Here is a 15,001-nt window from a genome sequence, read left to right on the forward strand (position 1 = left end):
AAAGGATCTTAGGAGAGTACAGTAATGTGATTGTTGGAGTCCTATTTAATGGTATGAGATAAGGGGATCTCCATATTGGCAGTTTATAAATGGTCCAACATCCAGGAGGGGTAACAGATGTTTCCATTTCTTTTGTGTCCGCGCTGAGAAGATTCTGCTCTCACTAATGTAATCCAATTTTTTTTTTTTCTTTTTAAACCTCGGCCCAGAAAATCCCCCGCTTAGTAAATCCACACCTTGGTGTACTGAGCATGTATGAAAGCAGCTGCTGGTCCCATACTAAGTATATAATAGAATGTTTTTGATTTTCCGGTTCTGAACCTAGCGCTGTTATGTCAGAGTAAATCTGTCTCTCTTGAAATTTCTCAGGTCCAAAGGTGGTTTCTAAAGACATTCCCGTAGAATCTATTGAAGAGGTCTCCAAACTCCTGAAGAGGTCCCCCGTGATCTGGGACAATATACATGCGAATGATTATGATCAGAAGAGGCTTTTTCTTGGACCCTACAAAGGACGTTCTACAGAGCTCATTCCGCGGCTCCAAGGGGTTTTAACCAATCCCAACTGTGAATTTGAGTCCAATTACGTTGCTATTCACACTCTGGCGACCTGGTATAAATCCAATATGAACGGCGTGAGAAAAGACGTAGTAATGAGTAAGTGTATCCTGCGATTCCATGAATTACTGCTAGCGATCTAGAGAAATATTCGGGGAAACAAGATGGTGCTGGCTTGTCTATGGGAGAGGTGGCTGTTAGGGGTTTGCATTGAGAGGCAGCTTTCTGTATTTTCTGTCTGATAATTTATATGTATCGGAACATTTAAGCGGAAATTCAGTTGCCGGAGAAGCGCGAGAGTTGGTGTTTAAACTGTGACAATGGCAATCCTCGCCCTTATATGTTCACGTGTTCACTACTCTAAGGGGGGTATTCAATATCCCGCAGCCATCTCCCAATGGGGGAGATGGCTGCAGGGCCCTATTCAATGCTGTCTTCCCAGACCGCATTGAACAGGGGGATCTCGGCAGAACAAGCCCGACTTCACAAGCAGACGGGCTCGTTCTGCCGGGAACTGATGAGCTCCTGGCTGCAGCTCGCCTCTTCCCGGTCGCTGCTCGTGGCCCCGCCCCACTTCTCGTCCTGCTGCAGGCAGGATATTGAATTCCGCCTGCAAATTCTCGGCTGAGCAGACCAAGAATGGGATCCAAGATTGAATACCCCCCTATGGGTGGCACACACTTTAGAGCGAGGGCCTGCTGATGCCACTCAGAATCCTTTGGGTAAAGGCCTTGTCAGGCAATTGAATTTCCCTTTTAGGATCCATGAACTAAAATATAATTTTACTAGTATTATTTACCCATCGTTCGCTCTCTCGTTCGCTCTCTCGTTCGCTCTCTCGTTCGCTCTCTCGTTCGCTCTCTCGTTCGCTCTCTCGTTTTCTTTCTCTCTCTCTCTCTCTCTCCCCCCCCCCCCTCCCCTTGTAGATCCGATGCAATATATCGGCCTGCGTGTTACTAGCATAAGCCTATTCTAGTTTGATGTTGAGCAGTGAATTGTAATAAATAAGGAAAGCCTGATCTTCACCAGGTCTGCTTGTCAAATGTTCCCCTTTTTGTTCTCCTCCTTTGCAGCTGACAGCGAGGACAGCACTGTATCTATACAGATTAAATTGGAGAATGAAGGCAGCGATGAAGATATTGAAACCGATGTTCTTTATAGTCCCCAAATGGCTCTCAAATTGGCATTGATGGACTGGCTGCAAGAGTTTGGCATGCCTCTTCAATACAGCAGTAAGTTCATCCTGTATATTGTAATATGGGGGCCATAATGGCTGCATTCTGCACAAAACGTCAGTGTGTGCTGGGAGAAATACTGTACATTCTACATTGTTACACGCTGTTCTGACTGATTGCACTGCACTTGCACTGCATTGCACTGCACTGGAGCCCCAACGCCCCCTCTATAATGTTGGTATGGGGCATAGTACACCAATATGTAATGTCATGCCCTTATTGGCCACTTCTGGGGGGGGGGTTTCTGGCCATGAGGTACCATATTAGAGGCCATAAGGAGTGATGCGGTACCTCCTCTGTCGGTCACCTTCAGGGTCAGGAGAACAATCTGGCAGGTAGATAATGGCACAAAGGTCCATTGTATTAAACAGGTTTATGTAGTTGCCATTCCAGGCTTTTGGAAGGAGGGATCAGGGTTTTTGGGTTTAGGCAGCGGGGTACAAGAGTTAGGCATTAGCGGGGGAGGTTTAGGGTCAGGCAGTGGGGGCAGGATGGGGGGTTAGGCTGCAAGCAGGGAGGGTTAGGTTACTTATGGAGAGCCTGTCACAATTCACCGTATCGGGATGCCAGGTTCGCCACAGGGAAATCGTATGTGTTCTTTTTGAGGAACTTTTTGGATGCATTCATTCTCTATGGGTCAGTTTTGTTGGCAGTTAAGAGGCTTCCCGGTATGGTGTTGATGCAAACCAATGTGTTTTGTTTTTCTTCTCGGTTTTCCAGACCGACAGGTACCGCACAGTGGTGCAAAAACGGGTGTTGTCGGAATGGCATCCTTAATCTCCGCTCCGTCCCTCAGTGCAGCAACCACCGTTACAACCGTTTATCAGCAACCCATCATGAGCCAAGGGGCGCCGTTAAGCCCTGAACCGCCCATGCTGGCAAAAGAGGAGGACAAAAAGCAGCTGGACGAAGAGCCCATGGACATGGTCGTGGAGAAGGTCGAGGATGTCAATAAGAATGTGAACCAAAGCTTAAATGACATTGCCGAAGCCAAAATGTCGGAGGAGCTAAAGCCGATGGACACTGATAAAGAGATTGTAGGCGAAGGCAAGTCCCTGGAGTCCTGTATGCAGGAGGATGCTTGTAACGACATTGCCCCGATGCAGACCGACGAACAGATCAACAAGGACGTGTTCATCCCCGGGCCTAACGAGAAGCCCCTCTACATGGCCGAAGCCGTCACCTTGGAGGATTTACAGTTACTTGTAGATTTGTTTTACTTGCCTTATGAGCACGGACCAAAAGGTGCTCAGATGCTGAAGGAGTTTCAGTGGCTTCGTGCTAACAGCAGTGTCGTGAGCGTCAACTGTGTCGGCAAAGATTCGGAGAAAGTGAGTTCTGACGTTTCCCTGTATGATTGCCTTGTGGATTTTCAAAGGGAATTGTAACTTACAGTATTATACAGGGTCGCTATATAAGAAATATACACTAAACCAAAGCATTGATATACTCCAAATGTGTTTGGCGGGGCGCCGTTTACTTGTGCGCTAGGCAGCAAATATATGCTGGCTAGCGGACAGGACTGAATCGGACCCTTTAATGCTAGAAATTTACAGACCTAAATGACATACCCATGTAAGTGTTTTGACTAACGATAATAGTTTGGTTTACTTTATTTGTTATTAGAACAATTAGTGGTATTATGCACCACTGTATAACCCATCCTGATTGTTTGTTATTGATAACCAGAATACTGTTGGGCCTTGAATATGGGGCAGTTATTATAAATCTTCCAGTTGCCTGCCAAATGCAGAGAAAAGGGACTTTTGTAGTTCTGTTTTTAATCCTTTTCTCAAAGTCAATTAGAGCCACTGGAACCATTGGGGTATATAAGGGGCTAAGGACTTGAAGGATGTAAGAGAGTGCAAGCATCCCCAGGGAATGTTCTGAAGTTGTTTTATCCAAAATTTCACTCTCAAGACCCAGCAATGTGGCGGTATGTGCTCCCAGGTTTACCTGCTCCAGTACAAGCCTGCTGTATGACAGCGGTGATCTGACTAGGAATCACCTGCTTTGTGACAGGCAGACCTCCTTTTACATAGCAGAATCCCGACAGGCTGCATCCTGAACAGAAGTGTACTGGGGCAGGTTAGGGTCAATCTGAAGAAGGTGGGGGGAGGGCAGATTTAGGCGCTATGCGAGGTTAGGCTGCAGTGGTGGGTATGGGGGTTGGTTTAAGCTGCGGGTGGGGGGGGTCTAGGTTTAGTCAGCGTGGTATTCGTTAGGCTGCAAGCAGGGAGGGGTAAGGGGAGAGAGGTAACTTTCTTACGGAGCTCCTGACTGGATTCTCCGTGTGCAGCAATTGGTGGTTTGGCTCATTTCCAATGGACAGGCTTCATTCTCTGCTTAAGAGTAAGCCATTCACGGTGAATATTTCATGCTTAAGTGTGGATTTATTCCAGCTTGGAGAGTGTAGTTCCGACCAATCGGCTCCTGTCAAATTTGCAAACACTGTAACAGTTAGGAGCTGATTGGTTGGAACTTTATCCCCATGCTTTGATAAATTTCAAAGTGCAATGGAATCTGCTGCGCTATATTATAAACTGTAAATAAATAAATCTCCCCTTAATGTGTTAAGGTGCATAATTAGTTCTGTCTCCATGGACTACTGTAGGTTTAGAATAAATCTTATTGTGTTTCTACAGTTTTAGATTGAGTTATTTTTATTCAGGCCGAGGTTACTTTCAATGTGCCTGGAGTTAAAGGTCAAGACGTGCATGTTCAGGATACAGTAGTTTGTTCCTGGTCTTAACTCACAAAGATCTAAAGTCATTTTGGGAAAGATTTCCCACTTGTCCTTCCAGGAAAGTTGTGGCAGGTGTAGGGGTATAATCAGTTTAGTCGAATCCATGATTTGAGCGGTTTTTTTTTTTGTTATTTTTTCTCGACAGGTCAGAATGCTCCAACCTGTCGGAAACCACGTGGATTGGCAAAATAGCCGCCAATCCGCGCGCTTTTATCGGAAACGGGGCAAAATTTGACAGGCTTTGGCCCGTTTCTGATAATCTCAATCCGACTTTAAAAAAGTCGGATTGAGAAGATGAGGCGGGAGGACGGCGCTGGTGAGCAGCAGTGGTGCTGCTGTTGCTCACCCAGCACCATCTTCCTGCTACTGCTCGCCCGGTTCTGATGCTGGGGATGCCCTCCTGCCGGTAGGCGGTAAGTGTGGCTCCCTCCAGCAGTTCCCTGGGATTTCACACACAGGGAGCTGCTGGCAGTGACAGAACAGAGGAACGGCCAAATCAGACAGATGGATTTGGCCACTCGTTGAATAGGGCTTGTCGGAATGGATTGGATAAACAGATGGTGTAATGGTTAGCATTACTGCCTCACAGCGCTGTGGTCATGGGTTCTATTCCCACCATGGCCCTGACTGTGCAGAGTTTGTATATTCTCCCCATGTTTGCGTGGGTTTCCTCCGGGTGCTCCTGTTTCCTCCCACAAGCCAAATATATACTGGTAGGCTATTTGGCTCCCGACAAAATTAACCCTAGAATGTCTGTGTGTGCGTGTACATGTGGTAGGGAATATAGATTGTAAGCTCCACTGGGGCAGGGACTGATGTGAATGTTCAAATATTCTCTGTACAGCGCTGCGGAATATGTGTGCGCTATATAAGAAACTTAATATTTAATAAATAAATGAAACCCCTTTGCCTGGTTTAGTGTAAATACAGATTCCATTTCTATATTTTATATTTAGATTAGATCTCTCCTCCTGTCATTGTAACTATTGTAATCATTTCCCTGAATGACCGCAATGCCTCTCTGTATATTGCAGATAAGCGAGTGGAGGGAGAAAGCAGTTAAGTTTGAAGAAATGTGTGGCATTGTGATGACCATGTTTACCCGACTCTCCAACTGCCCAAACAGGACTATCCTCTATGACCTGTACCCCTACGTCTGGGATATCAAGAGCATCATCTCTATGGTGAAGTCCTTTGTGCAGTGGCTAGGTACGTGACCTCTGACATCCGGCAGATACTCGGCTGCTCCTAAACCCACAGTCGCTTGCTCCGGGGTGAACAAAACTTCCCCAGTACTGGGCCGATAATTGATCATCTTTTATCACTTGGGGTTCGGTGGTGTTCCGAGTCCTAAATATCACAGCAAGATAAAACGTTTTGTTCCCCCTTTGGGCTTGTTCCGCCATGATATGAAATGTGACCTTTAATACTTGTGTTACTGTGGACTGGCGTGAAGGCACCTGGGCTCTGTACGGTGGCAATATTTAGCCGTGGCATTGTCTTGATACACAATGAACCCAGCAGCCTGCTGCTTGCTGTGTGGCCATAACATCATTGCTATTTTAACAGAAAATTTCGAGAACTACAATTGACCTCCAGGAAAACAGAAGGGGGTGTGTGACCCCTCTAGCGCGCGCGCGAGCGAGCTTTGCGCAAGGCTATTCTGGTGCTAAAGGTCCTGTTCAGCAGCCAAATTAGGGGGGCGGGGGTGGGCATTTAGCAGTGTCTCCAATTTCCTATTCCGGAAGTTGAGCAAACTCAATGTCGTGCATTGGTGACGTCTGATGCATCGGTGGTTGTTTGTTTGCAGGTGAATTCCTTGTGCTAGACGACCGGGGGAGTCTGCCGTAGCACCAGCATGGCCTCGGCTATATGCGTAGCCTCCTTTTATTTTCAGGTTCCAAAGTCGTTTAAAGGAGCAGCGTGGAGATAATTTGCTTTCCTAGAAACACAGCAGGCAGTGATGCTGGCGTTCGCTCGAGAACAATTTGAGTCATTCACTTGTAATTCTACTTTTTCTTTTTCGTCCACTAGGGGGCACAGGAGTTCACGCTGGGTATGAGAGGTGAGGTAGCAGAGCGTGCACCAAAGGGTTACAAAAATGTACCCAGCATGCTCCCTGCCTCCCTTCTCCCTCATAACCCGCCCCCTGACCCTGGGTCACCAGTTTTTTCTTTGGTGCCAAGGAGAGAGCAGCACCATTATCGCGGCTGTTAGAACAGCCATGGGTTAGAGCTGCTGCGGCAGGTGCTCTTTTAGTGAATCACCGGCAGCGCAGCTCCATCACTCGGCGGCGGCGACGGCAGCGCTGGCGACTGGGCTGGGGACTTCCGTCGCGGGACCCTCTCTCGGAGGCTCCCGCATGCTGCACTCCGTCCCCGGGCAGGTAAGCGGCGGTTCCCTGCTTGCAGGGAGCCGCGTCTAGCAGCGATCCCCCCCCGTTTGTATGGGAGTCAGCGGGGGGGCAGGCAGTGAGGGTCTGGACTGCTCCACCTTTCCACTAGATCACCAGGGACAATTAGTCAGGCTATGTCCCGGGGGTTGATGCCTGCGGTGGAGGTTAGACAGCCTGGGAACCTACAGCCATACACATTGGAAATGTTGTATATTGGGCCTGGTTAGTACTTGAGTGGGAGACCACATAGGAACACCAGGTGCTGTAGGTTAGTCCCTCCCCCACCCCTGGGGAAGTGCTGAGGCTTGCTCTCTGATTGCCCCAGGTGTCCCAGCTCCTCGTTAAGGTCCTAATCAGCAGCCATTCTGGCACTTGCTGGGTTTAGAGACGGAGGCTGCTGGGATTCTCCCCCACACCCTGCTCCTGGAAGCCTGGTGTGTGTGTAGTATTTCTCCTCTCCTGCTGCGGGCTGGATTGTTGAGCTCTGCTGATGTCTTCTTTCCAATATCATTGGAAGCTGGAAGACAGCCTGGGATCTACAGCTAATGCTGTATATTGGGCCTGGTTAGTACTTGAGTGGGTGACCACATAGGAACACCAGGTGATGGATTGCCCCAGGTGTCCCAGCTCCTCATTAAGGTCCTAATCAGCAGCCATTCTGGCACTTGCTGGGTTTAGAGACAGAGGCTGCTGGGATTCTCCCCCACACCCTGCTCCTGGAGCCTGGTGTGTGTGTGTGTGTGGTATTTCTCCTCTCCTGCTGCTGGCTGGATTGTTGAGTTTTGCGGATGTCTTATTTCCAATATCATTGGAAGCTTGAAGACAGCCTGGGATATACAGCTAATGCTGTATATTGGGCCTGGTAAGTACTTGAGTGGGTGACCACATAGGAACACCAGGTGCTGTAGGAGTACGGAGGGTGTAATGGTTAGCATTACTGCCTCACAGCACTGAGGTCCTGGGTTCGATTCCCACCATGGTCCTAACTGTGCGGAGTTTGTATATTCTCCCCGTACTTGAGTGGGTTTCCTCCGGGTACTCCGATTTCCTCCTACAATCCCCCCCCCCCCCCCCCCCCCCCCAAAAAAAAAAAAAAAAAAAATATATATATATATATATATATATATATATATATATATATATATATATATATATATATATATATATATATATTTTTTTTTGCCCCAGGTGTCCCAGCTCCTCATTAAGGTCCTAATCAGCAGCCATTCTGGGGCACTTGCTGGGTTTAGTGATGGAGGCTGCTGGGATTCTCCCCCACACCCTGCTTCTGGAGCCTGGTGTTTGTGGTATTTATCCTCTCCTGCGGCTGGTACTCTGATGCTGTCTTCCTTCCAATATCATTGGAAGAGATGAAAGTTTGAAACACTGTCACCATTCATAGTATTGGCTTTGCATATACGGTGTCTCCCTTTCAGCTTGCTGAATTGTTGAGTTTATCTGCCCATACCAAATGGCTTTGCTAAAGCTTTGTGGGTAAGGCTGCAAGTGTGTTGCTTGGGTGTCAGTGTTGTAACTGCTGGTGTTTTTTGTCTTTTATCATGGACAGTATGCCTAAGGCGAAACCTGGCAAGGAGACTCCATCTCCGATGCAGCGTACCTGTAGGGTATGTGTGGACATACTCTCTCGGCAGGAGGAGGATATCTGTTCCAGGTGTTTGGCCCTGGAAGCAGATCTTCTGCTGCCTTCACAGCAGGAACCGGCCTGGGCTTCGACCTTGACTCAGGTATTGACATATTGACCGCTTGTCAACTCCTTACCTCCTGCGCCCCTGCCCCCTGTGCCCATGCCCCCTGTGGCAGTGGCCAGCACCAGTGTTGGGGCAGCTCCTGCTTATGTAGCGCCCCCTTGGTGGCAATCCTTTGCACAATCTGTGCAGGGGTTGACGGCTACTCGGACGGGCAGGGATTCCAGGAGGCAGTGTAGGCAGCAGAGTCCCGATGCGGGTTCTCCGCGTTCCGATTCGGATTCCAGCTCAGTGGTGGAATCCGCAGGGGCCGATGACACTTTGTCCTCAGTGGAGGTAGAGTCTCTGATGCAGGAGGTTAAGGCAGTCCTCCAGAGGGAGGATGAGGCTCCTGCCCCTAAAAGTAAAGACCTGCTTTTTAAGCGTCTTAAGAAAGTATCGGCCCAGCTCCCGCCTTCGGCCCTCATGGAGGATTTATTGGAGACTGCGTGGTCTCAACCGTTTAGAAAGTTCCAGCTTTCCAAGCGACTTACTACTTTTTAACCTGTTCCTCCCACAGAGAGGGCTAAGTGGGAAAATCCTCCCCTGGCGGATGATCATGTTGCGCGATTAGCTCGCGCTTCAGTACTGCCCATTTCGGATTCTTCAGCTTTGAAGGACCCCTCTGAGAATTTCCTCAGGACTGCTTTTCACAGGCAGGGGCCATTGGGTGTACCACGCTTGCCGCGTCATGGGTGGCCAAGGCAGTGTCTGAGTGGGCGGGCAGGGTGGAGAGAGGTTTGTCCGACGGCACTAGTCCTTCCTCTAGATTTTCCTCATCCACTAAGGGAGCCAAGCCCTGCACCAAGCAGCCCTGGGCTACCAGACGTCCAGTGGCTAAACAGGTCAGGGAGGTGGTATCCAGGGGCTATGCCCTGACATTCCGGTTCCCCCTCCTCAGTGTTATTTTTGCACGGGTCTTCCAAAGGACCCAGCGAAACAACAAGTGCTACAGATTTCCATCTGCTCTCTTTTGGACTCGAACGTCATTGTTCCAGTTCCTCAGGAGCAGAGGGGTCAGGGGTTCTTCTCCACCCTATTCTTGATTCACAAACTGGATGGTTCTCACCGTCCTATCCTGAATCTGAAGTCGCTCACTATTGTTCTGCGAGTGCCGAAGTTTCGCATGGAGTCCCTGCGTTCGATCATTCTCTCACTGGAGCCAGGGGACTTCATGGCCTCGCTAGATGTACTTCACATCCCCATCCGACAGGAACATGAGCACTTTGAGGTTCGCCCTTCGGGTCGAACACTTCCAGTTCAGGGCGCTACCTTTTGGTCTATCTACGGCTCCCAGGGTGTTCACCAAGGTGATGGCGGTCAGGGCTGCACACCTGCACCGGCTGGGGGTTCGGATGATTCCATACCTGGACGGCCCACTGATTTTGGAAAGTCCCCAGACCTACTACGGAGTCATTTGCAGGTCGTGATTACACTTCTGTTATCTCACGGTTGGAGGATAACCTGGAAGAAATCGTTTCTTACTCCTTCCCAAAGGACACTTCACTTGGGAGCTCGGCTGGGCACTCGGTTGTAGAGAGTATATCTTCCAGAGGATAAGATCCACTCCCTTCAGAGGAAGATTCATTCCCTTATAGGTCACAGAAGGGTCTCAGTACACAAGTGTATGGTGGTGTCTTCGACATGGTAGAGTATACACAGTTTCACTCACGCCCACTTCGGCTTTACACTCTCAGCCAGTGGACAGGAGATCATACTCGTCTAAGGAGTCAATTGATCACACTGCCCCCGAAGGTTCGCCTGTCTCTCACATGGTGGTTAAAGACAGACAACTTGTCTCAGGGCCGCCCGTTTTGGATTCCAACCTGAGTCTTGCTTACCACGGATGCCAGCCTACGGGGCTGGGGAGCGGTTTGCAATTCTCAATCTTTTCAGGGTCGCTGGACGGCTCAGGAGAGTCGCCTTCCGATCAATCTCCTGGAATTGAGAGCAATCCTTCTGGCTCTTCAGAGGTTGGGGTCCCTCATCCGAGGGTACCCTGTAAAGATCCGGTCCGACAGCACCACGCCTGTGGCCTTTATCAACAGGCAGGGCGGGTCATGCAGCAAAGGATCGATAAAAGAAGTCTCCAAGATATTCAGGTGGGCGGAGAAGCAGATTTCTGCAATCTCTGCAGTCTTCATCCCAGGGGTTCTCAATTTTGAGGCAGACTTTTTAAGTCGGCAAGATAGTGTACGCATTCCCCCTGTTTCAACTCCTACTTCGCCTTCTGTGGAAGTTCAGGAAGGAGGGAGGAATGATGATCCTAGTGGCCCCAGATTGGCCCCGTCGAGGTTGGTACGCGGATCTATGGAACCTGTTGGTAGCCTCTCCTCTGAGTCTACCTTTGCGTCCAGACCTAATTTCACAGGGGCCATTCCGACACCCGGATTTGAGTCGCCTGGCTTTGACGGGCTGGCTGTTGAGGTGTCCCTCTTTAGAGGTTTTCCGGGCACTTCAATCGTCTCCTGTCGAGCCTCAGGAGGAGGTGGATCTGAAATCCTGGAAGGTGGCTTCTTGTTGGCTATTTCCTCAGCACGAAGGGGGTCTGACATGAGTGCATTATAATGGAAACCGTCTTTTCTGGTATTTCACCCGGACAGGGCGGTTCTTTGTACCAAACTGGATTTTCATCCAAAGGTGGTGTCTGAGTTTCACCTTAACCAGGAAATAGTGGTGCCTTCTTTTCCAGGTTCTTCTGAAGCTGAAGCTTCTCTTGATGTAGTCCGTGCGTTGCAGATTTATCTTCGCAGGACTAAGTCAACTTGTAAGTCGGGTTCACTGTTTGTGTTTTATGGGGCCAATAAGAGGGGCTGGCCCGCTTCCAAACAGTCCTTGGCGAGATGGCTCAGATCAGTGGTTCGCCAAGCGTATCTTTCCGCACTGATTACTCCCCCGGAGGGGATTACTGCACATTCTACCAGGTCTGTGGGTACATCCTGGGCCGCTAATCGAGGCGCCTCGGCTGAACAGCTCTGTAAGGCAGCTACTTGGTCCTCTTCCCAGACCTTTATCAAGTTTTTATGCATTTGATACTTTTGCATCGGCTAATGCACCGTTTGGTAGACATGTGCTTTCCGCAGTCCAGGAGCGTCCCCCACCCGTGAGGGGACAGCTTTAGGACGTCCCAGCGTGAACTCCTGTGCCCCCTAGTGGACGAAAAAGAAAATAGGATTTATGGTCTTACCTTGATAAATCCCTTTCTTTGAGTCCATAGGGGGCACAGGACGCCCTCCCAGACGCACCTGGTAGCGGGGCTTCCTATGTAGGAAAGTTCCATGGCTTTAGGGCCTGTATGCTATGTGGGTGTGCGTTTGCTCTTCCTTCTTCTCTGGCTCTGCTCCTACCTTGGGCTTGCTAACGAAACTGGTGACCCAGGGTCAGGGGGCGGGTTATGAGGGAGAAGGGAGGCAGGGAGCATGCTGGGTACATTTTTGTAACCCTTTGGTGCACGCTCTGCTACCTCACCTCTCATACCCAGCGTGAACTCCTGTGCCCCCTATGGACTCAAAGAAAGGGATTTATCAAGGTAAGACCATAAATCCTATTTTTTTCAAATTTGTTACAAAATCCTAAATTTAATGCTGATTGCAAGGTCTCTGTTTTAGGCCTCTCGGAACCTTTGCTTCAATTTAAAGTACACGAGCACAAAGCGCAGTCTGATCACTTGGTTGATTGGACGAACGGAGCATTACACCGATGTGAATGTGCGCCGTGAGGTGTACGTAATAAGATATATTGAAGCACCTCTACCTCTTAGTCCTTCACGATTTACCAGGAACAGTTGCTTAAGAGCCCTAGTTGCTTTCAGGCCTTACGACAGGAAGTGTGTCCTATTCTTCTGCTTACTAATGATTGTATTGTGTCTTCCTCATTGTGCACAGATGGGAGAAACCTGAGCACAACTGTCTGCCACTATTGGACGGAGAGAGCAAGATGCATACTGCGCTCTGCAGCGATATAATGACCGCCTTAGATAGGCAGTGTAGAGCACTCTGTGCTATTTTATTCAATCTGAAGTCACATTTTTCAGCCCTCGCCCTTCTCTTACCGCACAGAGCTTTAGACTCGCCTCGCGGTTTATTTGGCGTGTACCAATGGATTTATTATTCCGGCACGCTGGAACCATTAAATTCCCGTGGCTGCCTTTGCTCAGTTCTAGCACCGGTTCCCAGTGAGTTAATAGGCTGCATTCTCTTAGGTCGGTTTAATTTTTGCATTATTTTCATGGAGTATGATGCTTGGCCACCCAAAAGTAGAAGAAGCGATTGCATAACTGTATCCTTCGTAGAGTTCTGGGTAGCCGTATTCTACATGGCTGCTACTTAAAGACACACCTCACATATGGGTAGATGTATGAAGCAGTGATAAGGGAGGAGAAGTGAGCCAGAGGAGAAGTGGCCCATGTCAACCAATCAGCTGCTCTGTTTAATGTTATATTATGCAAATTATAGATATTACTTCAGTTCTGATTGGTTGCCATGGGACACTTCTCCTCTGGCTCACTTCTCCCTGATCACTGCTTCATACATCTACCCCTAGTGTTATTTTACATTTTCTGACACTGTGCAGAATAGAGAGGGGGTGTTAGGATGCAGTAGAACAGGCCTAGCCAACCTGTGGCTCTCCAGATGTTGTCAAACTACAAATCCCATCATGCCTTGCCAGAGTTTTGTTATAAGGGAGTGTTAAAACTGTGGAAAGGCATGCTGGGACTTGTAGTTTTACAACATCTGGAGATCCACAGGTTGGCCTGTCCTGCAGTAGAACGTCAAACTTGAAGTGTAAAGATAAACGTATCACAGCAGTTTGTCCATGTTCTGTAAGGAAATAAAGACCCGATTAGTTATGGTAATATTCTGTATGGGCGGTGGCAATAACATTTTATTAACAAATCCATTTAGAAATGGCATTTGCTGGGGTTTAATGTGTTCATCACTTAGTAAATCTTTGGGCATACGGTAGTAGTTTTACTGCTCAGAGGAACTCCGATAATAGACTAACTCAGTGGTTCCCAAACTGTGTGCCATAGCTCCCTGTGGTGCCTCGGGACACTTGCAGGGGTGCCTCGGGTTGGCGGTCCAGGACCAATTCAAATTATGGTAAATTTTAATAGATAAAACCAGTAATTGAGGCTGTAAATTATAATATGTGGATAAACAGAAGTGAAACGTGTCCATGACCACAGAACAGCCTAACTCAATTTACTTCATTTAATATTTTTTTATGTAATTTTTAAACAAGCGACTATTGCCCATGGGGCGCCATGAAAAAAAAAAATCCTGATTCGAAAAAAGTTTGGGAACCACTGGACTAACCTTACATTAAACTAATATTAAATAAGTAAAGATGGGGCCTACTTCTGTGCCAGTAGTGTATATCATCGACCAGGAGCAGGCGGTCATTGACTGTATAACAGTCTTCCAGCATGTAAGGAGCACCATCCTGATCATGTTGGCAACGCTGACACTATCACCAGTCCGTTCTTTCCACATTATCCTTGCCCTCTGCACACCACCGATTGGGGCACAACTATAAACTGGTGCAATTGCAGCATAGCATGTACTGCCCCACTAGGCAATGCGAATAGCCCATTCCAGCCATGGGAACATCCTATTGATACAAACAATATTTTTATTTTTTCTATTTCCCAGATTCATGGGCTTTTTTTTTTTTTTTTTTTTTCGGGCAATACAGAAGCCTGGAAATGTGACTTCAGAGTAATAATCTTAGGGCTGTAATAATGCTGTCTTACTAAAAATAAAATCCAGCAGCTAGACGCGCGCCAGGCCCTAGGCAATGACCTCTTCTGACCCGATGTTTTGTTGAAATGAGCTGCGTTACTTTTCGCTTTTGCAAGGGGTGGCATAACCTTATCAGTTCTTACAGGCACAGAATTATTACAGCCTTGAAGCCAGTGTTAAACCCAGCAAAGTTAGAGAGCCTTTTCCTAAGTATTCTGCTGGAAATGTAGACTCTCGCCAAAACCCCCTTCGTGTAACGATCTCCGCTTGGATCTGATTTCAACAGGGTGTCGTAGTCAATCTTCAGCACAGTTCTTAAGTGGAGACCAAGAGCCCTGGGCCTTTAGAGGAGGTCTAGCAGGAGAGTTCCAGGTATCAATATCAATTCAAAACTGAATGACTTTTTATTTTTTTTTTGCACTTTATTTTCAACCAATCGTTTCTGTGCATCTGAGGAAATGAAAGGCTTGGTCTGCTGAAGGCTGTAACTGATGTTTCTTCCATTTCTTTTAGATACTCAACAATTCCTGTTTTTCAGGTGGAGGAGACGCTGCGCATCCAAGCGCCGGCGTTGCGCAGAG

At 48.2% G+C, this 15,001-nt stretch overlaps 1 protein-coding gene across 1 annotated transcript in view; it reads left to right on the forward strand.

The window, feature by feature from the left end:
• The window catches only part of OGA (O-GlcNAcase), a 39,256-nt gene that overhangs the window by 15,132 nt on the left and 9,123 nt on the right, over positions 1–15,001 (forward strand). The window contains exons 7-11 of the mRNA XM_083149652.1: positions 370–654; positions 1,629–1,787; positions 2,511–3,121; positions 5,571–5,745; positions 14,707–14,792. Of these exons, the coding sequence (XP_083005778.1) occupies positions 370–654; positions 1,629–1,787; positions 2,511–3,121; positions 5,571–5,745; positions 14,707–14,792 (1,316 nt within the window). The remainder of the gene's footprint in view (positions 1–369; positions 655–1,628; positions 1,788–2,510; positions 3,122–5,570; positions 5,746–14,706; positions 14,793–15,001) is intronic.

This window comes from Crinia signifera, chromosome 6 (genome assembly GCF_055691185.1).
Source record: "Crinia signifera chromosome 6, ASM5569118v1, whole genome shotgun sequence".
In the NCBI taxonomy this organism is placed as follows: Eukaryota; Metazoa; Chordata; class Amphibia; order Anura; family Myobatrachidae; genus Crinia; species Crinia signifera.